Here is a 25,503-nt window from a genome sequence, read left to right as displayed (position 1 = left end):
TATACTTGCAGAAGGCATTACGCCAGCGGTGATCACCCTAAGGTACTATTTCCTCTGCGGTTTCATTCCGTTGTCAAGAGGGCGAGAGCGAAGCTCTCTACTACTTGACAACTTTGGCCGTTGCTCTGGGATACGGAGGACCCGGCATAAAGCCTGCTAGAGTGCTGGCTCTCCTACTGTGTGTTTTTGCAATGCTCTGTCGTAAGAAATGCAAGACCAAAGAAATACAAAGGAAGTAAACAACCTTCAGGGTAATGTCTTCGAAGGAAGGCACCACTCAGGCAGCCTTGGAGGTCCGCCCCTCACCTGGCCGTTGAGGTTGGTTGCCTTTCCATCTGGAACATGCAGCAACGGTGATAGGTAATGGCCTCAACAGCTTTCACCAGTTGCTTGATCCAGTGTCCCATCTCTGTGACTCCTAAATGCACGGGCCAACCAACGCGGGGTTGGCAGGTGGAACAGGGGCCAGCCTCGTTTTCAGCCTCGTTGGGCGTCTCGGGAATTCTGGAGCCTTCTCTGACAGCGACGGGAGGACAGCACTCCGATCAGTGATTTCCATGCCAAGATGGCTCCAATGAGGCTCACCGTGATGGAAATGGCATTCTGAGAGAGCCTAGAAGCGCTGTACGACTTCCATTGAGTTCTCGACCCCAGTTTGGTGGTTTGCTGTGGCAGCCGCAGAGGTGGGGGGAAGTTGCCTGAGCGGAGCTAGCACAGGGGCCAATCAGCACAGCGGACCGTTGCTGTGGAGGCCGAATCAAACGAATCACAAAGAAATGGTAGAATTTTGGGCGATAGAATCTCATAGAAACACTGCAGAGCACAGCCCAGGGGTGCCTCCAAAGACATTTTAGCTGCCGCCCTCCTCCCTCTTCCTGTCCTCTCCTTCCTTCCTTCCCATCTTCAGACCAACAACCACCTTCCTCTCTTCTCTCTGCTTCATACCTGTCCTGCCAGATCTTTCCTGCTAGGCGTAGATCGTAGACTACTCGAATATCCCCTTTTGGTAAGTCGCTGCCCCTTTTAATAGTCGCCAGTCCCATTCTTCAGCCTTGCGGCCTGCCCCTCCTTCCCTCTCTACGAAATTGCTCCCCAATCGCACCCAACAAACAAAGCTCTATCGTGTGGCTTATTGCAATTGCAATTTCGAAGCCTTATCGGACAGAGCATCTGCTGGGATTTTGTGAACGGCGGGGCTATTTAAAGTTTGAGAGTTATCAGCTTGGGGCTGCCCGCTCGAACCCTTCCACCCCGCACTATTGTCTTGTTTCCTTCAAGCCACTACATCACACAAGAAAAATACTTTGCAAAAACCACCAGGCGACGATTCTAACCGACTCAAATCGATCAGATACCCCAGATTCGACTTCAGATACCCTTTCAAGATGGCCGAGACTTTCGAGTTCCAGGCTGAGATCTCTCAGCTTCTCTCCCTCATCATCAACACAGTCTACTCCAACAAGGAGATCTTCCTCAGAGAACTTGTCTCCAACGCCTCCGATGCCCTCGACAAGATCCGCTATGAGTCTCTGTCCGACCCCAGCAAGTTGGACACTGGCAAGGATCTCCGCATCGACATCATCCCCGACAAGGAGAACAAGACTCTGACCATCCAGGATACCGGTATCGGTATGACCAAGGCTGACCTCGTCAACAACCTTGGCACCATTGCCCGATCCGGCACCAAGCAGTTCATGGAGGCTCTCACCGCTGGCGCTGATATTTCCATGATCGGTCAGTTCGGTGTCGGTTTCTACTCTGCCTACCTCGTTGCCGACAGGGTCACCGTTGTCTCCAAGAACAATGATGACGAGCAGTACATCTGGGAGTCCAGCGCTGGTGGCACTTTCAACATCTCCCCCGACAACGGCCCCTCCATTGGCCGCGGCACCAAGATCATCCTCCACCTCAAGGATGAGCAGACTGATTACCTCAATGAGTCCAAGATCAAGGAGGTGATCAAGAAGCACTCTGAGTTCATCTCTTACCCCATTTACCTCCACGTTCAGAAGGAGACCGAGGTCGAGGTCCCTGATGAGGAGGCCGAGACCGTCGAGGAGGGTGACGACAAGAAGCCCAAGATCGAGGAGGTCGAGGACGATGAGGAGGACAAGGAGAAGAAGCCCAAGACCAAGAAGGTCAAGGAGGTCAAGACTGAGGAGGAGGAGCTCAAGTAAGATTCCCGCTTTCCCAACCAAATTATGAAGGTGTTTTTTTCTGACTTTTTTTCCTTTTTTAGCAAGCAGAAGCCCATCTGGACTCGCAACCCCCAGGACATCACTCAGGAGGAGTATGCCGCCTTCTACAAGTCTCTCTCCAACGACTGGGAGGACCACCTCGCCGTCAAGCACTTCTCTGTTGAGGGTCAGCTTGAGTTCAAGGCCATCCTCTTTGTGCCCAAGCGCGCTCCTTTCGACCTCTTCGAGACCAAGAAGACCAAGAACAACATCAAGCTCTACGTCCGCCGTGTTTTCATCACTGACGATGCCACTGACCTCATTCCTGAGTGGCTCAGCTTCGTCAAGGGTGTCGTCGACTCTGAGGACCTTCCCCTCAACCTTTCTCGTGAGACTCTTCAGCAAAACAAGATCATGAAGGTTATTCGTGTAAGTTTTTCTAAGCATATTGATCACCCTTACTTTTCTGAAAAGAAAAAAAAAGAGAGGAAAAGAGAAAATCTCTTTTTTTTTTTCAATTTCTCCCTCTCCCCGCCCCAGATGGCTAACAACCACTACAGAAGAATATTGTCAAGAAGGCCCTCGAGCTCTTCACTGAGATCGCCGAGGACAAGGAGCAGTTCGACAAGTTCTACACTGCCTTCTCCAAGAACATCAAGCTCGGCATCCACGAGGACTCCCAGAACCGCAACACCCTCGCCAAGCTCCTCCGCTTCAACTCCACCAAGTCTGGCGATGAGCAGACCTCCCTCTCCGACTATGTCACGCGCATGCCCGAGCACCAGAAGAACATGTACTACATCACTGGCGAGTCCATCAAGGCTGTCTCCAAGTCTCCCTTCCTTGACTCTCTCAAGGAGAAGGGCTTCGAGGTTCTCTTCCTTGTTGACCCCATTGATGAGTACGCCATGACTCAGCTCAAGGAGTTCGAGGGCAAGAAGCTTGTCGACATCACCAAGGACTTCGAGCTCGAGGAGACTGAGGAGGAGAAGAAGCAGCGTGAGGCTGAGGAGAAGGAGTACGACGGTCTCGCCAAGGCTCTCAAGAACGTTCTCGGCGACAAGGTCGAGAAGGTTGTTGTCTCCCACAAGTTGGTCGGCGCTCCTTGCGCCATCCGCACTGGCCAGTTCGGCTGGTCTGCCAACATGGAGCGTATCATGAAGGCCCAGGCTCTCCGTGACACCTCCATGAGCAGCTACATGTCCTCCAAGAAGACCTTCGAGATCTCCCCCAAGAGCCCCATCATCAAGGAGCTCAAGCAGAAGGTTGAGGCCGACGGCGAGAACGACAAGACCGTCAAGTCCATCGTTCAGCTCCTCTTCGAGACCTCCCTCTTGGTCTCCGGCTTCACCATTGAGGAGCCCGCTGGCTTCGCTGAGCGCATCCACAAGCTTGTCGCTCTCGGCCTGAACCTCGACGAGGAGCCCGAGGCTGCTGCCGATGCTCCCGCCGCCGATGCCGGTGTTGCCGCTGCTGAGACCAGCGACAACGCCATGGAGGAGGTTGACTAAACGACTCGCAATGACTGGGAATGAAAAAGTGGCTTGGGAACGGAGTTGGACGGATTCTAGCTAATGACAATACCTTTATGTTTTTTTTTTCCTCTTTTTCAAATTTGCATCAGTTTTCCGATCGAGCAAACTTCCACATCGCCGTCGTCCTCAACGACGGCGCCCGTTTTTCTGTACTTTTAGTCAAGGACATCGGGATTGGTCATGGTCTGAGGAGGAGCATGTTACCAGGATTAGACGGAAATCAAGAGTTTCTGATCAACTTTTGTGCCTTATGCTGTGACTTGTGCTGTGACTTGTGCTATAACTTGTGCTAGGACTTGTGCTAGGACTTGTGCTGGGACTTGTGATGTAAATATGTTGTGATTTTTCCGATGCCCCTTCGCATGACGAACACAAGGTATGCTTGTGACAGGTTCAGCATGCCTCAAGATCTAAAATGTACGTATCGCTTGACCTTCAAAAGGCCACTTGGTTGAATCGACAGGCGTAAATGTTCTGTTTATACAGCTTCAATCTTGAACAATAGGCCTATTTAGATATTATCAATACATTTTGACTATCTTTCCGAGGCATATCGGCTATCTCTGAAGGCCTGTCGAGTATTCTTCAAGGCATACACACTGTTTTTGATGGATACTAACTATCTTTTAACAGATTTGAATTTTCTTCTGATGCATATGAACTATCCTTGAAGGTATCTGAACTATCTCATAAGGCCTATTCAGAAGTTTTAAAGGCCTCATTGATCTGTTGATAGGCATTTAGATAGCAAGCTTACGAGTGTCTCTATCTTGAGGATGCATGTAGTAACGTGTTTAAGGCCTACTTCGATACTTGACAGGCCTTATTGGACAACTTGAAGGCCTGCGAGGAGGGGATCAAGGCGTCATTGGACATCAGGCAGACATGTTTACATCTTGAGTATAGCCTAGCTTTGTAGACACAGGTGTGGAATTGTTCTCTTGAGGGTCGTGATGTTCTTGGGAAGGATTGAAAATCGTAAGTTTGGGCATGACCTTAGTTTGGGGATGTGTAACTTGACAGGTATATTGTGTCCTTAATTTGAACCAGGCTGTTTACACGTCGACATGGTCTTCTTGGACAATGAATGGGCATGTGAGTTTTTTGCAGAGGCCTTGCCTGTTTCTCGGGGTGTGTGTTTCTGTCCTTCTGAGGCCCCTACCTATTATTGGTTAACTGGTATGGAGAAGGCAGGCTATGTGGCTAGCTGGGAGATGTATTTGGTTGTATGGATATAGTAACATTTCCCTGGTTGTAACTCCACCTAGCCTGCTTAGACATCATTTTAGGGCCATAATGAAAATCCGATGGGACTAAGTTGACACACAGTAGTTAATGCCAGTGCGGTTGTTTGTGTTATCGAGGTAGTGTAGCTTAATGATCATTGATAATATCCACAAGGTAAGCATGTTTCCTGAAGATAATCTTGACATGATTACCGTGCACTTCCGGCAGCTCGAAGCAAGTGATGTGTAAAGAAAGCGAAAGGAGCCTTGGGCCCCACCATCATTGCCCTTTTCTTCCTCGCCAGCTTCTGATTGCACCCGCGTGAGACGACGGACACAAAGACTTAAATTTCTCTCAGAGCCGCGTACCCAGAGCGGGCAGGCACCACCGAGCAGTGCAGGGCAAGAGCCCAGACAACATCACAATGGGTGAGTGACCAACACATTTTAGTTCGGCGCAGAGACAACGCTGATCAACGCAATATGTGCTCCCAAAGCCGAAGAACATTGACCATCAATGATAGAGAAACCCTCGACCATATGAAGCCATTACAGCTGAGAAAAATCCGGTTGAGAAGTGAAAACGACGATAAACCACCGCTCGACAGACAACAAGGTACACCACGACAGGGCAGGGACAAAACTGTTGGAAGATGGAGTTGGCTTCCAGGAAGTTGACTCATCGCAATGCCTGGCTTCTTGCGGGCGCCGGGGTATTTACTTTGGATCCAAGGGAAATTAATTCAACAATCTGTCCAGACCGGTCTATCACAACACGTGAATTCGTGAAGACGACATGTACGTAAGCCGATGCTCAGCTTCCAACTTATGATGCTATCAGCTATGTTTGACGGGCTATTTCCACATTATAGCGGATGATATTGTGGATCGGCTCTAGTGGTGAAGGAGGCGAGATGACCCCTTTACAGTTTTCAGAGTAATATCTAAAGACTGACAGAGTAGGTATGAAGACCACTGAACAATATGTTGGATCTCGAAGCTTGGGATGGGCGTGGGGTGTTTTGATGGAGCAGGGCAAGTTCGTGCATGCTTACAATTGTGTCTACAACAGGGTTAGGTGATCGGAAGTTCCTGTTTACATGAAGTGCAAACAGTGGAGATGATGTCGATTTAGGTGACATTTCAGCTGATATGACACAGAACTCGAAAGAAAATCAAGGGCCCTTTTCTGCCAAAGACTATTGAGGCTATATCGGGGTAGCATCATGTTGAAGTGAGGTCAGGCTCGAAAGGCCATTTGCAGGTTTGGTCAAATGAAGACGATCGACGTACAACCTACGCAAATGCAGACGATCGGCGCATAACCTACACAAATGAAGCATTGCCCGAGAAAGACATTCTAAACAAGCTAAGCTGACGCAGGGGAGGTTAGCCCGGTGATTGTCTTTGAAGATGAGTCCGGCAACTTCCACTCTAGCATTAATGTTCATTTGACAAAGCCCTGGTTTGCCTCAGGGACTGACGAATGTACCCTCACACTGTCCAGGGTCCATGTCTTGTCGGATGGGTAGCTCAGGTAGACTCCGAGGCTGCTCAGTGGCCTTGCACAGTTAAGAAACATGCCTCAGGCTTCAAAAGACTGCAGCTCTAACCAGAATACGATCGCCATTAGTTGCAGCGGTATTGTGGATATAAGACTTCAGTGGACCTCCAAGAATTCAATGGAACAAATAGATCCCCGCTAGTTAATCTAGCACCGTAACAGAGGTTAGGTAGTTCTGGAACATAGCATATCTTAACGGCCAGCCTGTGGTGGACATGATAGACTAATCCAAGAGGAACATCTTTCTGAGAAATATGTTCCAAGGATAGGTAGACACTTAATATCTGGGCTTTATATACGGTTTCAGGACTTTCCAAACACAATCTCTTGGTCACGTTAAGAAATATTGATTTCATGCTATCACGATCGTCAAGCTTCTAGAAGGATAGTGGAATATGGAGTATCAGGTAGCGATTTTAATGAAACCAGATCTTGCCCTGGAGTATAACGAGAATTTAGTCGAGGAGGGCAACTATGAGAGAAGAATAACGAGATGGATACCAGACGATGAACATATTGTTGGAACAGATCGATGGATTCCATGCTTTCACCAGTTCGGAGAGATTATCGAGGGACGATGGAGAAGACGAAAGTCGTGTTGCAGGTATTCCGTGTGTTTCTTAACCATCCCCCTCAAATTTCGATAAGAATTCGAGGCTACATAACGTAGCTGTCGCCCTTATGGACCTTCCAGCCTAGAATGACGTCGTGGTAATAATCAAAATTCGTGTCGCTGCCATTGACAGGTCAAGTCACAGGTGTCTACGCGTCATTTTGGACAAAGTTTCCTAGCATCGCTTCTAGGAGCCCCCGTTTCCTGTCTTAGGAGAGCATATAGTTTTGCTGTTAGTATAGTAGTGTTGGTATTGATATTGGCGACTACAGTCAAGATCATGCATCCAGGATAGGCTTGTTACGAGATCAAATACTAGAGACTGGTCCCGGCTCCGATGTCAATATTCGACGCCCATATTCTTTAGGTTGTGTGTTGTCAAAACTGACTCTAAATCTGTCCCAAAAAAAAAAAAAAAAAAAAAAAAAAAAAAAAAAAAAAAAACCAGGAAGCTTTGTCCTCACTGGCTGGTACCGTCATGTGAGACTTCCACTCCTCGCCAACCGCCCCTTTCCAACTTCATTCCCCCCTTCCACCCCTCGGCTTCAGATTACATCGAGTTTTCCGCCGAAGCCATACCCCCTTCCAGTCTGCTTGTTCCAAGTCTTTTGACAAGATCCTCCCATAATAACACGTCTTGGCTGCATAGAATATCGGACTTTGCCATTCTCGCACTTGCGATGATGATAAATGACTTGCATGAGACGGGACGATGGCAATCATAAAGCAAAATATGCCTTGAAGTGAATCTAGCTTCAAAACCCCCCGATTCAGTTCTGACTTTGTGGGTCGTTCTGCTCATGCATGTCATCTTGAGGACGGTAGGTATGTCTTGCCTTGATGTTGCCGTGGTGATGCAGCGGGGGATTCAGGCTTTAGGGTAAGCAGGTTGCATATCTGGTTTCTGTAGTTTGGTGTAAAGTAAGAGTTGGCTAGGATGGTTAGGGAGCTGGCGGGGTGGTAGAGGGAGCTAGCGGGGTGGTAGAGGGAAGGGGGGTGTATTTGGAGATGGGTGAAGTGTGTATAAGATGATGATGTGAGATGAAATCTTTGTAAGCATATGATTCCAGGTTCAAGCTTTATAGTATGAGAGTGGATGGCTGAAGTCTAGTTGTAGTGAGAGTTGGGGGCGGATGACTGAGGCAGCCTTTGCTGGCTACGAGAGACCATCAGAAAAGGGAAGCGCCTCTATGAGCGTGGGTAGGCATGAGTGCAAGGATGCCATCACCGCCTGATAAAATACTGGCATAGGGGCGAGGCTGAAGCTGAGAAAAGCCACCTCTCACTTGAGACACAACTACTGATATCCCCCACAGCTGAGCAGCCATCAACACCACCCCTCATGATATCATCCCCCTCCTTCCCCTTCCCCCCCTCCCAAAGTAGTAACCACAGTCCCCAATCCGGCAACCAATTCCTTCTTGAACCCCCACCCAAGAACAGCCTCACCTGTATACCGATGGGGTACAGTCCACCCCCTCGATGATAGAATATCAGCTCTCTTTACAAAGCCGTCTCTCCATTAATGAATGGACAGTTGTCTACCGGCCCTGACGTCGACGGCTTGATATCCTGGCTGGCTGACATTGCTTCTTATCAACCAGACAAACTCCCCTAAACCAGATGTCTAAACCGTAGGAATTGGTCAACTTTGACCCCTCCATCCTTCTCTCACTCGAGCACTCAGCCAGCCTTGTCCGAAGCTAGCCGGCGGCACAGCGGCCGCCTTTTGTTTTGCAGCGAAGCCAAGAAAGGGAAGCCTGGGCTCGCAAAAGGGACGGGACGAGCGCCATTTTCCTAGTGCACGTTGTAAACAGTCATTCTCCCTAGTCAAACCTAAGTATGAGCAAGGGGCTACATTCCGGCAGCCGATGGAGAATACGAGTATAGTACGGAGAGGAAATCTGGCTAACATTGCGGGGAACGCATCAAAAAAAGGAGAAAGCAGTCCGCGCCGCTGGAGGCTGGCCATTGAGAGTGTAGGAATTGTCCAAGTCCCAGGAAATCGGTCGACTATGCCCCGCTAGGGACTATGACCAAGGCCGTTTCTTTTCCTAGCGGGAAGGGAATGGCTAAAGGTAAGGACCGCCGCTAGGCTTTTGGCCTTGAGGGGTGAGACATGAACCAGTTGACGGTGTCGTTGGGCAAGAGACTGCTAAGGGTTGGTGTGTGGAGGGGAGAATTAAGCGCGGCGGCACGGAAAAGATGACAGTCCAAAGAGGAGGGGGTGAAGGATCACTAGATCCAGATCAGCCCACGTGAGGAATTCCAGTCAGGATTTTGTTGATATCTTTCTAGCTTGGATAAAGCTATTGTCCTTCTGACAACTCATCAGAGGAGGGAGGATGATGAGCCTGTCCAGCTGAGTTTGTGTAGATCGGTGGATTGTCTAGAGTATGCAAGCCATGACGATGATTACTGGATTGGAGAAGCACGAGTTACTGGTCAACTGGAAAGAGTGCAAGACTCGGCCCTTGATATGACTGGCGACAGAAAAGGCACATGACGTCCCGGGTTGCTGGTTGTGGCTGGCGAAGACCTGGGGCGCTATATGCTATCCTGGTTCTCATTGTTGGATGATTTGACCCAAGCAGTCGGTATCTGCCTCTGCCAACGACGGCGGCCGACTCGCTGTTCAAGTTTTGGCAAGCGGGAGGGATCACGAGTTGATAGGAGCATATCAAGTTGCCCCGTAGCATTGGTCGCATGGAGGGACCAACAATATGCAGCTCGCTGCACCAATGCTATCCTCTGCTGCAGGAGTGAATCCTGAAGGGCAATCGAAGTTTGAAAAGATGAAAATATCAGCGATAGCTTCACACCACTTCGACATCACGTTACTGATGAGGACTCCTGAAGAAGATGCAGATCCCGTCCATTGCAGATTCACACCCGCCAATGAGGCTGTCAGGATCCCTGTCGACCGGGTAGGTGCCCCTGCCAGCACCCTCCTTGGCGGGTGCCACTGACCAAAGAACGGGCAGGGATTCGCAGATGATGCCATTCGGCAGGTTCCAGAGATGCCTCCATCAATGGCACGTCTGTGGCTAGAACCGGCTTGATATTCTGATATGAAGCATATCATCCATCGGTTTTCGCCATGCCGTCGTCGTAAGAGTTGCGTGTCTTTTGCTCCGGCGTGCGTTTGGAAGAGACTTCTTGTTGCCATCAGCGGTGAGCAAAACTGGGAGGCAGCCAGAGACAAGGACATGGACAACTACTCTCGATGACCACGTCACCAGCCTCACCTCCCCTCTCCAAAATCAAACAGTCCGGTTATCGGTGTCGGTCGGAGGACGCGATGGTCCCAGCAACCTGGGGCTTGTGGCGGAGTGCAGACTGCTGGACGCAACATTCTTATTCATCCAACGGCCTCGGCAGCGCACAGACTAGATCCTTCTTGCCACCAGCCACAGAACTTGGTCGGTTTGACAGGTCCCAAGCTGGGCCTGTCCCGCAGAAGCTCGAATGCAGTCGTGCGTTGGTTTCTTGCTTGTTGCTGCTGTTGCTGTCCGGCTTGACCGATTGTAGTTTGGGCAATACTGTTTAGTTCGTGCTTGGCAGGCTGCCGTACGTATCTCATCCCCGATTCCCGGTGATATCGTGCATTTGTGGTGCAGGAACCATCCCACTGTCACTTGTTTTACGTGGTAGACAGACAGCGGGACCTTGCATCGATCGAGAGCAGCTTACAAGCCACGAGGCATTCTATGTGTTCATTGACAATTGACATATTTCCACGTGTAGAGATATCAGCTTCTGTGGTCAACAGAGCGGTGTCGTGAGTCGGTGAGCGACGATCACGGAGGAGAGAGTGCGGCTCCGGGATCAGAACAGATCCTGGAGGCTGTGCCGTTTTCAAAGCGAATGCGACTGCCGACAGTGTTAATTCAACTCATCACAGTTATCACAGATATCCCGACTAGTTGTGAGTAATAACCCCGCTCCTAAAGGATGTGAAAATGAGAGAGATCTTGTGCATGACCGCGTGCTATCCCGGAGAGGGCTTGTATGTCCGAGTTGAGACATGAGAAAGTGGACAGGTCATTTTCAAAGTCCGTGAGAACGGCCGAATGATATCTCCATGAATCCAGGAGTAAATAAGTGAAACTCCACTTCGAACAGGAGTCAGGAAAGAGTTTTTTTCTTTTTGATTAATGAGTGATGATGTTTGGCTGGACGTTGAAAAAGTCCAGACGGGAAAGTCAAGAGAGTAGAATTACGATTGGTTGGAAAAGATGGTATTCTGGCCAATCAGAATAAATAGCGGGGCAACCACAGTTTTGGCGACGAATAGGGACGCACGTGCACGGCGGCTGGCCAAACCACGGCGTCTCGGTTGGGTGGTTTACGTCTTCCTCTTCTTCGTATCCGTTGATTTTGTGTCTTCTGGAACACTCCATTTTGGCAGATGCTGTACTCCCCCATCGTGTTCATCTGTGTTGCAATGGCGGTTGACTACAGGAGACGCGAGGTTGTTTGTCTGAGCACGTGAAGTCGGAGGAAAAAGTGGCGTCTTTCTCGTGGGTGGAGAGCTATCTAGGGCCCTGGTGATCGACGACATGGGTGGTGCGGGGTCTCGATTGTCTTACACCAGGTGAGAGCACACAATTGATTTTGGGAATTTTGACAGCCTGCTGGTGTGATGTCTCGAATGGTGATGCGCGAGAGTTGGGAGTTTGATGGCCATCAAAAGCACCGATTTGCTAGACTGACACTGGCAGACAGGCACTTTCGGACGAACAGACGTAGCCCCGGTTTGATGTCTTGGGACGGCTGGCGGGTTCGAAACGCAGCGACCAGTTTGCGACCCTTGCTGGCCCATCAACGACTCGCAAGTTTGGGACCTCACTCTCCGTCTGTTGAACTTCACCCTAGCGACCACAATTATCCGAGATCATAGACCGCTAAACGTTGAACCGTGGACCACACCCCGCAAGCCCACCATAGCAACCACTCACGCCGCTCAACTCCCGCTTGTCCCGCTCGACGCCGCTCGAGACCGGTGGCGGCGAACGGTTTCCCGTCTCCAGCCGCCTTTGCGACTCTTGGGAGAGTTCGGGCCTGATCCCAGGTCTTAAGAGCATTAAGAGCGTCCACGACTGCTATATTACTTGCAGGATTTTCTCCCTCGCTTCTGTTCAGGAACGGTCATGAGATGGGCAAAAACCACGTCGGTCTGCAGAGAGGAGGTATGCGGCCTTGAGAGGAGAATTGAGAGGATTGGGAGAATGGGACTGGGGTATTTGGGATTCTGGTGCCCAATGGTAGGGAAAAATCTGCCTTTCAGACGCTCATAGGGCATTAGGGTCATGCAGCTTCCAGGGCTGTCTCGCGCGCATCGCGGCGCAGTCTGCCCAGCGACATGCAGTCTTCAGGTGAACGAGGGCCGTCTTTAGTGGAGCCTTTCTCGCCCTGCCCTGCCCCGGCCCGGCGACTCCACTGGCAACACAACCCCAGGGCACTTTGCCATCCTACGAAGTACCTCTCTCCCTCTCTATGTAATGCATTGCTTCGTCAGAGCTGGGCTGCCTCGACCCATTTCTTCTCAACGGGCCTGCAGTCAATACCACAATCCCTCGTGAGTCAGCAGCATGACTGGCAACTGAGCTCTCTCAACGGACCCTCTTGCATCTTCTTTCTGCCCAATCCTGCCATTTGTCGGCCATGTCCATTTAGAACGAACCCACATGGCTTTGCCGACATCCTCCAAGGGGTCGCATGCAGGTCTGGACGACGGCGTCTACGCCACTCAGGTCGGGGATAGCTCGAGATACAAGTGTACATCGGCCTGGCTCTCCATCCATCCTGTCCAACAGGGTCCAGGAAGCCCTGGATTTCCAATGGCATAGCTAGACATACACCTCTGTGCTGTCTGGGGAAAACTCTCACCGTCTCTCTTTCAAAGATCAAACTGTGCCGTGGGCCTCTCTTCTATTCTCTTCTAATTACGACTTCCCGAGCTTCTCATCTTATTTCACCGGTTCCTCTCCTCGGCAACCCGTGTAAGACCAGCCGTTGAACGGCCTTACCAGGACAGGTCGAGTTAAGGTAGACCCAAGACAGCGCAAGCGCTTCCGCTCTCACGCCCCCACCTCTTACCCGCGTCCGCGAGCTTACACCCACCCACCCGCACCTCGCGGGACACTACCTACCTACCCTAGCGACCCCTCTACCCATTCGACTGTTGATATACCTACATCGATATCCCCTGTCCCAGCGACGACTCCCACCCTTTTTACGTTTCTTTCTATTCTGACTTTGGTCTTTTGCCATCTTTAATTTTTAGTCATCTCTTTACTCTTGGCCCCTTTTTTGCTTCAGGGGCGAATTCTTGATATCAACACACACCACGAGGCTCTTTGCGCCTTGTGTCACCAAGGCCTCACCACCAGGCGGCCTGGTATCGAAGGCGTTCTGGTCAACAGGAGACTTGACCCGAGTGTCGGTTGCTTGAGGTTATACATAATTGCCCGGTTGCAGATTTGCCCCCAAAAGCTCCCCTCGATACGCGGCCGCCACTTTCGCCTCCATCGTATTGGGGACCACCCGAGACAGCTTCCCTTTGCGCCACCTCACGCCGTATTCAATGAGCCACAGGTGATTATGGTCTACACGACCTACTTTGATTCCAAAACATAGAATCCAAATGGCTTCAAGAAGGCCAGGGCCAAAGGCTCTTGGCCGGTCAGGTGATCTTGGGGTCAGAAACACAGGAGCTCAGATGGAAACCCCAAGGGCTACGATAGGGTCCGGCACGAGTTCGAAGACCAAACAAGGTCCAGATGCCCGCCGTGAAGCGCTGCGGGCCATCCCGCCACCCAAGATGTCCAGCCGACTGCCAATGGCTCTCTCACATCGACGACCGTCCGATGGTCAGCTCGAGCCTTCTCGTCTCGGTCAACAGTCACATTTCCGGGCTTCGATCGGCAGCCCCAACACTTTGGGGTTAACAGGTTCAACTGTGACTACGACGATAACCAGCAGCAGGCTTCCGGCCCCCAGCTCCAAACCACGAAATGTTCTCCGGAGAAAACGCTCAGGCCTGGTCCAAGACACGGCCAACCGTTCCGATCTCCACGAGGAGTCGACCAGGACCAACTCCTCAGACTCGGACCCATTCCCGCTGGCTTCACCCGACTTGTCGAGCTTACAGCTTGATCGCGAGCTCACCCAGAGCCCGATGGAGATACATGTTGCTCACCAGGTTGAGATTGCCAAAACCACAGCCCAACCAGTGACAATATACCCGGAACTGGACAGATACGGAGATGTTGTGCTCCACCGACTTGCTACTCATGACCTTCCCCCCCCCACGCCTTTGTTCTCGGGAAACAGCAGTCAAGTTAGCGGAAGCCCCTCAACCAGGTGGTCCGAATCCCCAGGGCCTGGTCCTTACAGCCGTGACACCACACCAACGTCGATGTGCTCTCAATCTCCTGGCCTCGTGGCTCCGTTCCGGATTGTACCACCATCTACCGGCAGACTACGACAGGCCGAGCTTGTTCAGACTCGACCTCCAGTCACCAAACGCAGGAACGGAAGCATATCAAATGAGGTAGATTGTGCAAGCGTTGATCCTCAGGGGTTGCCGGTGGTAAGAGAGCTGTCCAATTCGTCTTCGTCCAACTCGACAGTTCGCGCAGGGGCAGATGGGAAAGAGAAGAAAAAGAAGAAGATTGTGCTTCCACCGACCCCCCCACCTCGAAAGTCGTCGCACAAGTCCAACGGTAGCCGAGATGAAGGCCAGTCGCCATTTCAACCCGCACGCGAGGCTGGCCAACCACGGACGGCCTCTCCTCCTCCCGCCAAAGCCACATTAAATTCCCGCCCTCGACATGTCCAGGCTGCGCAGCCTGTCACTTCGCCCAAGTCGACGCCACCTGTCAGACCCAGTCGAGATGGAACCCCGGATCTTCGAGTACCATTGGGCCAACCTATCCCGGTCGTTCATAGCAACTTATCATCTACTTCGTTGTCTGACCGAAGACATAGTGCCCTGGCGACCCAAGGCCCTGCAAGTCGACCTCCCCCTTCGCCATCTCTCCCGGATCGACCGAGCTATCTCTCTCGGCGGCCCCCTGTTCGAGAAGCTACTCCAGCACCTCGGGCTGCGACCTTTGGAGATGTGCCGGCCTCTTCCAAACCAGAAGTTGGGAGGACCACCCGGACACCCAGTCCTGGTGTATCAGTCTTCAAGAGCCGCTTCACGCTCTTTGGCCGGCGAACCAAAACAGTACCGGAGCCAAGCCAGGAGCAAGAGAAAAAGGATAAGACGGCGAGGAAAGGACCTGCGGCTGGCACTGGACACGAGGGCTATGGGCGGTTAGGACATGCACGTCGGAGAAGCAGCACCACCCTCCCTGGTCGTGTAATACCTGGTACCATGTCCTCGCAGGAGGGCAAGCCAGGCGATTCGTTTCTTGCGGAGCGGATGGCACCCGTCATCATTGCCGGGGGCGAGATTATCGAAAACAGAAACGCGAGTGCCGAACTGACACGCACCGAGAGCAGCCAGAGCATGTCTCTTCGACGCCCCAGTGTTGAGTCCAGGAATAGCTCCCAAATCTCGCTGTTCTCTCGCGAACAACCACGCAATACCCTGTGGCCGTCACCTATTCCACGCGGTGTTACACCATCCCCTGCGCCTTCGTCTCGTCGCCCATCTGAAAGCAGTGTTTCCGAGGCACAAACGTTGAAGCCTACCCTCGCCCTCCGGAGATCTATGCAGCGGCTCAAATCTGGAGAACAAGAGCCTCCGAGACTGCCTAAGCCGATCGTCACCAGGCCGCAAGTTGTGTCACCCTCTCTCACCAGCTTGGACGCCAGCATTATGTCGGATGACTCCGTCTTTGACCCCTCGGTAGGCCTGGCCAAGGCCAAAACGGAACCGGCCACCTCGACCAACCTCGGCCCCAAGAAGCTCATAAAACGTTCTCGATCTCCCCGCAAGTGGAACTTCTTTGGTCGATCCCATAGCCAACCTGCCGTGGAGAAACAGGTAGAACCAGAGAAGCCCACTGTAGCCGCCGTCGAAGCACCTCCAAGCAAGCCTGTGGCCTTCTACACCTTGATCGACTCGTCAGAGGCAGAGGATGCAGAAACCCCAGACCTCGATGAAGTGCTTCGAGAAGCCAAACGGGCAGATACACCGCCAGCTCAACCGCCAGTGAAGGTTACGGAATATAAGAGACGCTCGACGCAAATTCCAGTGCCCCAGGCGAATATGACTCCATCGTCTATCATCCCAAAACGTACTGTCACCTCTCCTATCAACCCTGCGCCGATGTCTGCAGTACCAATGTCGCCACCTGAGAGGCAGGCCATGCCTCCACGACAGGCTCCTCCTCGACCGAGCAGACTCCCGCAAGTTGGTCGGATTCCAAAGGTTGTCAGCGCCAGGACAGAACAACTCTCCCCTCCCAGTTTCTCGAGACCCTTCAACAGACGAAGCATCCAAGCACCAGCAGTGAAGTCCATTGTCCAGAATGTTGAACCAATGGCCACTGCGCCCATGCCTCCCAAGGACCTGACGCCTGAGCTCGTTCAGGACGAGCTGACGGAACGGAGCATCAGCAACATTTCAGCGTTGATCTATGGTATCCCGAGGTTGTCTCCTGTCGACCCCAATCGCTCTCATCACGAGTTCCTCTCCTTTTCGCCACGGAAGAACTCCCAGTGCACGACAACATCTTCGAGCAGCTCGGGTGGCTTCTTCAACTATGCGGAAGCCACTGCAGTTGTCCCAGACCCCAGCGCTCCGCTTGCAGAGGATGAGATTTGGGACGAGTATAACGATCTGCTTGGGGAGGATACTCCCAGGTTCTCTGCCATTGGAGGCAAGGCCTGGCCGAAACCACTTCGTCTAGAGGCTACCAAACGGATCGAGCCGGCTTTGGAGTCGCCTACTCTCAGCCCTCCGCCTCTGCCTAGTTTGGTGCAGGCTTTGCGTCAGGGCATGGAGCAAACTAGCTCCAGTGTATACACAACGGAAATGGCTGAGGAAGTTCGACGTGCCTTGGATACTGGCATGTCTATCTGCGTCTCTATTCCCACTACTGACATGCCCACCACGGCTGCCGAACCTCAGAAGCCGGAGCCGGCACCGCAAGTCAACAGCACACCAGCACAAGTTCAACAGACCCGCATCTCGTCCGGCAGCTGCAGTAGCCAAAGCTCTGAGGAGATCACACCAACCTCTCAAGTCAACCTCCGTGTGGGCTCCATGACAGTCTCCAAGTGGCTCACTTTTGGCCATGTGCTTTTCAGTCCCATCCGCGACGAGCTCATTCCTGAAGTTGGCTCCCTGAAACGTCCTTCCATCTTGGTGATTGACGGCCTCGGCAACGACGACTGGTCTTTTTATGCTGCCGAGACGTATCCCGCCGCAACTTTCTTCAACCTTTCTCCTCGGACTCCTTTGCCTGCCGAGCATCAAAACCGCAGCTCAACCTCCTCCAGCACCACCATCCCTTTAAGCCCACCCAACCACCACCAAATTCAGTACCGCTCGCATCTCGACAAGTTTCCCTTTGGTGCCCAATCCTTCACAGCAGTTGTATTTCGCTTCCCTGCCGCCGGTCCTGAGTCCCACTACCGCAACATCATCTCAGAAGCCCGCCGCGTTCTCAAGCCAGGCGGATTCATCGAGCTGTCCATTCTCGACGTTGACTTTAACAACATGGGCAACCGTGGTCGGAGGGCTGTTCGTCGTTTGAAAGAGAGGATCCACGCCCGCACCCCTGACACCAGTCTTGGTTCCACCTCGGACTTGATCCTGCGTCTCATCAACAGGAAGGGCTTCACCGACATCAAGACCTGCCGAGTCGGCATCCCCGTCGCAAGCCCAGCTACCCGATCTTCAAGAGTCTCCTTTACCCAGACCAACACCAACAAGAAGGACGAACGTAGCCTGCCAGAGCTGATGAGCGAGGAGGGACCGGTCGCTGATGAGAGTATCACGAGCATGGTGGCCAAGGTGGGGAGGTGGTGGTATACTAGGTGCTATGAGAGCGCGGGAGTTGCCAATCCGGGGATGGGGTGGCCTGGATCGAAGGGAAGCATGTGGAGGGATAGGATGTTGGTGAAGGAGTGCGAGGAGTGGGGGACGAGTTTGAAGTTGATGGTGTGTTATGGACGAGTGCCGGATGGGAATAGGGCGAGGGTGGCGAGTATTTAATCTCCCACAAAGAAGGTTTACGACACCACCACCAAGCAACGCACAACAACAACAACAACAACAACAACAACAACAACAACAACAACAACATACATTTCTGTCAACATTTCCGAAGACTTATAAGAAAGACAACAAAGAGAAAGACTCAAGAGGGCGCAAGCCCTTCTTTTACTTACCATTCTGTACAACTTGGACATTTATTTTCGCCTCTCATCACTCATGGCCGGTAAACACAGCACGGCGACATCATCATCTTTTTCGCTTCGACAAAATGTCTTCACAATCGACAGGAGCGAGGAGGGACATACATGGTTATTAATAGGCAACATTTTTTTTTTTTTTTTTTTTTTTGGTTTTTTTCCCTGGAGATAATACGTTCGACGAGGGGAAGAGTACACGCACTATGATATGGAACACCCACTGGATGGATGGATTACATTGGAGGAAGGGGAGATGAAGACAATGAACGTTATGGAGTTATGAATTCTTTTTGGGGTATCATTAGTTTGGGCATCGTTTGAGCGATTTTTTTGTTTGTTGGAGAGAGAGGATGGAGATTAGGATGAGATACCCCCGGTCGGTCTTTACTTGCTGTGCAGGAGATATAGGATGGGAGAGGAGGAGGGAGATATTGGATAGCTGGCTGTACATATTGATAGGAAAGAATTTGGAAAGAAGTTAAAAATGAACGACTTGTGTGTTGAATTTTATTCTAACTATGGAGTTGCATGTGCGTCGGGAGAGATATTTATCTTTCCTGCTGGCCAGGCCGGTGGTGATCACACGATCGGAATCATCAGTTGTTGAGAGACTAGGCGTTTAAGCCATCTGGTCGTGTTCTGGAACACACCCAGACGGCCACGTTTAAGTTACGCCTTCATTCAACCACACCGAACATCACCACAACCACAGGGGAAACAGCGTTGGTTACATTCTCGTGGTCGTGGTTGTGACCCAGGAGTTTGGGTAGGGCAGAGTTGATGTCAGGGTTGTGTCGAGAACCCAAAATATCTTTACCGAGAGGATTACCGTTCCGTTCATGTATTGTCTATCTATTTGCCAGCGTATTTACACCAATGGTGTGTACTTACCGTCTTCAAATGTCCCTCCAAGAAAGATTCCAGAACGTTTCACCCCTTAACCGTCCCCACCCCACCTAACACCAGGATCTTGGCGGGGCGGCTGCTCACCTTACCCCGGATTGTCGGCACTCCGCCGCCTCAAGCCCCTTGCCTGCCTGTCTTGGACAACTTCAAATCATCCCCTTTCTCAACTTTTCTCTGTTGCCAGCACCACGTTCAACGACCTACCCATCGAGGTATCTAGAACTTCATTGCTATCATTGCAACGCCGACGACATTAGCTTTCGTGGCTCACCCTTACGCTTCGCATCACACGCGCTCGAGAGCATTTCCAACGGGTTAATAAGCGAGTCCATCACCCTTCTTGCTGCGTCCAACGAATTCGACATTCAGCATACCCACAGAGACCGAACCTCGAGCGACGGCGACGGCGACGACGATCAATATCGGTAAATACAGAGAGAGAGATAGAGAGAGAGAGAGAAAGAGAGAGAAAGAGAGAAAGAGAGAAAAGAAGAGAGGAAGCTTGGGGGTTCTTCTGTGTGTGTGGCGCGACCGGCATGGTAGAAAGATGGGCATAGACCCTCGACCACTGCTGCTGCTGCTGTCCACCCTCCACGACGCTGCTGCTGCTGCGCGGCCGGTCCCAGATCTTTTTTCCTGCAAGTTCGTCTTTGCGTCGAGGTAGAAATATCTTGGATCGATCTGACGGAGGAAAGCGATACACCCAGTATATAACACATAATACCCAACAGGGGGGGGGATGCTCTGTCTACAAGTCCATAGGCCAGACCTATCGATACAGTTGGAGACCTTTCCAACACTTTAGCTTTTGGCTTTTTTTTTTTTACAGTACAGAAATCCAACAGCCACAATGACACGACGAATTGTATGTGCTCTTCTCTCTTGTTCTCTGCCTAGCTTGGCTGTGATCTCATTTACCCTGCATACACGTCCTACCACCGGCTTGCCGACCCGCCGCTAACCCCCTCTCCCAGGTCCGGACAATAGTCCAAACTTCCACCGCCGCCATCTTCACCTTCATCGTCATCTTCTTCCTTGACCGGCACTACCGCGTCTTGCCAAACGCAATCCACACCTATCTCCCCACGCACCACCACGGCTCCGTCATCACGGACATCACCCTCACCACTTGCTCCTCTCTAAACCCCTTCTCAAGCTGCAAGCTTGATCCCAAAAAATGGCACAGGGTAGAGAAGGATTTGTATCTCAAACAGTCGGTGCTCAGCAGCGCCTACCTCCACGTCCAGCGTAAGCGAGAAGAGGAGTTGACCTCAGAAGACAAGGTCGTCATCGACGTAACAGTCGGGAGACTCAACCCTTCCAAGTCATCCGACAACTCAGACTCGGAAGAGAAGTGGGAGTCCCGCCCTGGCGGCCTCTGGATCAAGCGCTCCTCCAAACGGGGGGTATCAGATTCGAAATCGGCCGTCACGGCGGTTGATGTTCTTTTCGGGGACGATGCCATCGAGGCGAGGGCCGGGTGGATGCTGACTGGTTCGACGGCTTTGCTTCTCGACGGAGGGAGGAAGTTCCATGCTGCGCACATCACTGTTCGGAGGGGGGCGCCGGTCGAGATCACCAAGCCTGTGCCGCGGGTGAGGGATAATGGACGGTATAAAATCATGCAGTTGGCTGATATTCACTTTTCGACGGGGGTGGGGAAGTGCAGGGATAGCCTGCCTGGTGGGTGGGATGAGAAGCATGGGGGCAAGTGCGAGGCGGACACGAGGACGATTGATTTTATCGAGAGGGTTATCGAAGAAGAAAGGCCTGATCTGGTGGTGCTGTCGGGGGACCAGGTTAACGGGGAGACGTCGCCCGACACGCAGTCGGCCATCTTCAAGTACGCCCAGCTGTTGATCAAGCACAAGATCCCGTATGTTTCCATCTTCGGCAACCACGACGACGAGGGGTCGATGTCGAGGGCTGCGCAGATGGAGCTGATCGAGGCGTTGCCGTATTCCCTCTCCAAGGCCGGACCAGTGGATGTCGACGGTGTGGGGAACTATTACATCGAAGTGCTCGCCCAGGGGAGCTCGGGGCATTCAGCCATCACGGTCTATCTGCTTGACACGCACGCGTATAGTCCGAACGAGAGGAAGTACCATGGGTATGACTGGTTGAAGCAGAACCAGATCGATTGGTTTCGGCAGACGGCGAAGGGGTTGAAGAAGGCGCATAAGGAGTACAGGAAGCATCATATGGATGTTGCGTTTATTCATATTCCGATTCCGGAGTATAGGGATATGAATCTGACGATTGTGGGGGAGTGGATGAGGGAGGCGAGTACGGCGCCGGCGTATAATTCGGGGTTCTACGGGGCGTTGGTTGAGGAGGGGGTGATGATGGTTAGTTGTGGGCAGTAAGTGATACCTTGTTCATTTGATGTGTTGGCTTGCTGGAAGAGGGATGGGTTGGGCTTGGGGAGGGCGAGCTGTGAGATGGACCATGCCGAGTGGTGCGGTTATCTTTCATGGCCGATTTGGGTCTTGGGTGGCCAGCTGGTGGGCCCTGTCCTCAACTGGCGAGGTGTATTTCACTGTCAGTTTGGGTCGGTCTTTCGTGGCCAGCTGGTGGGCTCTGTCGTATCAACTGGTGTGGCGCATCCATAACCAGTCTGAAGTCTCTAATGGATAGTTGGTGGCTCTGTCGTTGAGTGATGGCGTGTCCTCCATATCCAGTCTAAGCCATTCATGGGCAGTTGGCGGGCTCTGTTGACGCGTGGCCCAGCCTCTCTCCAGTCCAGCCTGAGGCTTGCATGCCCAAGGCGTTCTGGGTCACTGGGTCCGGAGCCTGTGCTCGTGAGGCTTCGCCAAGCGCTCAGCTCCACGGCCCACCCCGTCCGAACAGCCGTTCCGCCCTGTTCTAGCCTTGAACCTACCACGGTAACAAGGTTAGTTGGTGCTAACCCGCTTTGGCAGTGACCACGTGAACGAGTACTGCGGCCTGAAATCCATCAACGCCGAGGGCCAGCAGCCCAAGCCCGCACTGTGGATGTGCTACGCTGGCGCGACTGGCTTTGGCGGGTACGCCGGTTACGGTGGGTTTCACCGAAAGATCAGGATATTCGATTTCAACACCAACGAGGCGAGGATCACGACGTGGAAGAGGTCAGAATGGGGGGAGGATGTGGGCAAGAAGATTGACGAGCTGATTATTGTCGATGGGGGGAAGGTCGTGGCGCCCATGCAGGGCTGAGGACGACTGCCGTGGGGAGTGTACCTACGTAACGGGGTGAGATATTACATACTGTGTACAAATGACAGCGGTTTTGGGGCAGCTGAGCTTTTGACAGGTGATGGCGGGTGGGGAGGGCGGTGAATCAAGCTTCAAGGGCACTGACAACGTCTGACGGATTGGAAGCGCGTTTTGGTATTGAGAGCGCATTTAAGTGCTGAGAGCGTGTTTTAGTACTGGGAGCGCGTTTTGGAGAGGCTGAGAGACCAGCGCTTGATATTGATGATTTGACAGCATATAAAATCATGAAAATTCTACAAAAATGGCATTTTCGCAACGAAAAACAGACGATAAATCCGTCAATTTCAATGTTTCCGACGATTTCCCGTCAAAAGAGCATTTCCCTGTGTTTTTATGACCAGAAATGATATATCTCGATCTTCTCAAGTTCCCAAGCAAAAGCAACCCCTGATTTGTTTGCTTCACGATCCTCTGCATATGCACGAAAAAGGGGTGCTGCAACCCCTGCTTTTCCCGCGTAAAACCCATATTCCACAAGGCAACTCCCAAAAACAGTGTCATTTTCGCATATTTTCCCCAAAAAATAGAAAGAAAAAAAATCCCCCTTCATCACCATAACACCCCCTTCGCGATGCTTGGGATCTTGTAAACGTATAGGCCAGCCAAGCGACCGTGCGCGCACGGGAAAGGGGGACCAGCGACTGCGCGGATTGACGTTGGCGGGGGAACCAGGCCTCTCCTTTTTTTTGGATATTCCTTCCTCCCCCTCCTACTCGGGCGGCGAGTAGAGGTAGATGCTGTGGTGGAGTTCGCGTTGTATGTAGATGCTGAGGGCCAGAGATGTGGCTGCGGGGGTGGCGTTGGTTGTAAGGGAGATATCTACCTAGGCAGCAGGGTCGGCCGGGAAGGGGAGAGAGGGTGGTAGAGGTGATGATGGTAGAGGTGACAATGATACTGATATCTCTTCGTTAGCGATGTCGATCAAGGGGTGCTTCTGGCGAGCAGTGTTGAGATCGTCGTCGGGTTTGGAATGCTGGGGGTGAGGTTTGCGGTCGGGATCGTAATCGACGGTTCGGTGTGTGATATTTTTTGGGGACGGAGATGGCGGTAGAGATGATGAAAGTCTCGATTTCGATGTCCGTGTGGATAGCAGAGGGTTGACAGGTGAGTGATGGCGTGGTTGCAGTCGTCGGGTTGGACATGCTGGCTTTTGGTTGTGGGTTCTTTGGACAATCGGATTCGCGGGTTTTGCAGGATATCGAATTAACGCGCTAATAGTGACTGAGTGTCAGGTGGGAAATGGGCAATAAGTTTCAAATGAGCTGGCGGTGCTTGTTCGCAATTACCAGGACGGTGGACAGGTGAGGAAGTCCATTACGCTTCTAAGTGGTAACAAGGGTAGGTGGGTTCAGCGCTCTCCGGGTGGTTCTGGGGGTAGTCCTAGGGCAGGCAGGTGTTCTCATTGCGCCAGCAAGTTGAATCCTCAAGAGATAGGAATTGCAACAGCACACTGAACGCCCAAGAAATAGAAGCCAAAGGGGACGTTGCAAAGTTTCGTGACCTATCAGCAACCCCTCCCCGCCTCGCGCTGGGTAATCTTCCTGCTGGCGGTGTCCAGCAAGCATGTAAGTTATCTTTCCCCATTATTAATTCCTCTTCTTACTTTTCTTTATTTCTTTTTCTGTTTGTTCAAACGTTTTCAGATGCCTTCACTGTTTTCTTCCTACATCTGCTCGCCTTATAGTTTTGATTTTAAAGCATCTGCAATGGCTCTGGGGACCTTGTTCTTACATTTGCTTGTGCCTTTATTTCAACGGTCAAGGCGGGGGCTTACGAATGGCTTTGGAATTCCGTTCCTGAAATTTGCAAATACCTTCATCGATTCTATCATCACGTCTGCTTATACTCTTTTTCAAAACATATTGAGGCCTTGCGAATGTCTTCAACGATTTGTCCCCTCGTCTCCTCTCATAACAGGCCAGCGTTGGCGAACGTGGTTACTTGTTTACAAAGCCCCATGTTTTTTTTTCATCCGAGCTCATTTATTCATACTGATATGATGTCTAGATCCCACTCTCTCCCCTAGCCCGCCCCTCGCCTTTAACCTCTACCCCCCCACCAGGAGCACAGTACGTAGCCCCCCTTGCTATCCCCGGCTGTGTGCTGATCACATGTGTGTATAGAGAAACGCGTCATGGCAATGGAGCTGCACGCGAAAGCTCAAGCCGAAGGGGATAGGCCTCTGGCTTGGGACAAGCTCACAGATTGGGGGAGGAGGAGATATCTGACGGCGGCGAAAAAAAAGATTGGGCAAGAGAAGAAGAAGGCCGCCATTGCCGAGCAAAACGCGAGGAGAGCGCGGGTTGAAGAGGTGGTTAGCAAGCGGGCAACAACCTGGCGGGCAGCAGCTCACTCAAGCGGAGGACGACGTTGTGACCCGGGGTTTGGGAGCGGTTGACCCAGGGCTCTCAAACGGGAATTTTGGAGGAGTTGAGGGGGAGCAGCTTGCGCAGGGGGGTGAGGAGTCTGTGGACTTGAGTTTGGGGCTGGAGGATCTCCAGGTGCCAGTGGCAAGTCATTTTGAGGAGCGGATGGGGGCATCTGATCCTTACGGTCTTGGGGTCCTGGAGGGCATCTGATTCAAACGCGGACTGGCTTTCCATGGATGGATATGAACAGGGTGGTCAGTGAGATGAGATGAGACGAGATGACCCTCATCTTGACTCATCCCACGGACCCAGACCTTCGGCTCATTCCACGGCCCACACGATGTATCTCATCTCACCGGCTCATGAGACCTCTGGTAGTTTTTTCGGCCCGATATCTTGGTAAGGTTAGTAGCCCCAGAGCCACAACCTTCACCATCACCCAGGTCACTCTCACCCAGGCCACAACCGTCACCGGA

The 25,503-nt window shown here is 52.1% G+C and overlaps 4 protein-coding genes across 4 annotated transcripts; all 4 read left to right on the top strand.

The window, feature by feature from the left end:
* Window positions 1–728: 728 nt before the first annotated feature.
* QC763_203760 (HSP90-domain-containing protein) lies at window positions 729–3,955 on the top strand. The gene is made up of 4 exons (XM_062909416.1): window positions 729–1,006; window positions 1,352–2,173; window positions 2,240–2,606; window positions 2,738–3,955. The coding sequence occupies exons 2-4, from the start codon at window positions 1,386–1,388 to the stop codon at window positions 3,686–3,688; spliced, it is 2,106 nt and encodes a 701-aa protein (XP_062768195.1). The 5' UTR covers window positions 729–1,006; window positions 1,352–1,385; the 3' UTR covers window positions 3,689–3,955.
* Window positions 3,956–13,764: 9,809 nt separating this feature from the next.
* QC763_203740 (uncharacterized protein) lies at window positions 13,765–18,294 on the top strand (the record flags this gene model as incomplete). Its single annotated transcript, XM_062909415.1, has 1 exon — window positions 13,765–18,294. One exon carries the CDS (start codon window positions 13,765–13,767, stop codon window positions 18,292–18,294), a length of 4,530 nt encoding a protein of 1,509 aa, XP_062768194.1.
* A 963-nt stretch (window positions 18,295–19,257) lies between these two features.
* DCR2 (Phosphatase dcr2) lies at window positions 19,258–24,170 on the top strand. Its single transcript, XM_062909414.1, has 4 exons — window positions 19,258–20,265; window positions 20,375–21,762; window positions 22,322–23,720; window positions 23,969–24,170. Exons 1-3 carry the CDS (start codon window positions 20,251–20,253, stop codon window positions 22,596–22,598), a joined length of 1,680 nt encoding a protein of 559 aa, XP_062768193.1. The 5' UTR covers window positions 19,258–20,250; the 3' UTR covers window positions 22,599–23,720; window positions 23,969–24,170.
* A 622-nt stretch (window positions 24,171–24,792) lies between these two features.
* QC763_203725 (uncharacterized protein) lies at window positions 24,793–25,237 on the top strand (the record flags this gene model as incomplete). The annotated part of the gene is made up of 2 exons (XM_062909413.1): window positions 24,793–24,972; window positions 25,022–25,237. 2 exons carry the CDS (start codon window positions 24,793–24,795, stop codon window positions 25,235–25,237), a joined length of 396 nt encoding a protein of 131 aa, XP_062768192.1.
* Between the last annotated feature and the right edge of the window lie 266 nt (window positions 25,238–25,503).

This window comes from Podospora pseudopauciseta (genome assembly GCF_035222475.1).
Source record: "Podospora pseudopauciseta strain CBS 411.78 chromosome 2 map unlocalized CBS411.78m_2, whole genome shotgun sequence".
Classification (NCBI taxonomy): Eukaryota; Fungi; Ascomycota; class Sordariomycetes; order Sordariales; family Podosporaceae; genus Podospora; species Podospora pseudopauciseta.
This window is presented reverse-complemented; position numbering and strand designations above follow the sequence as displayed.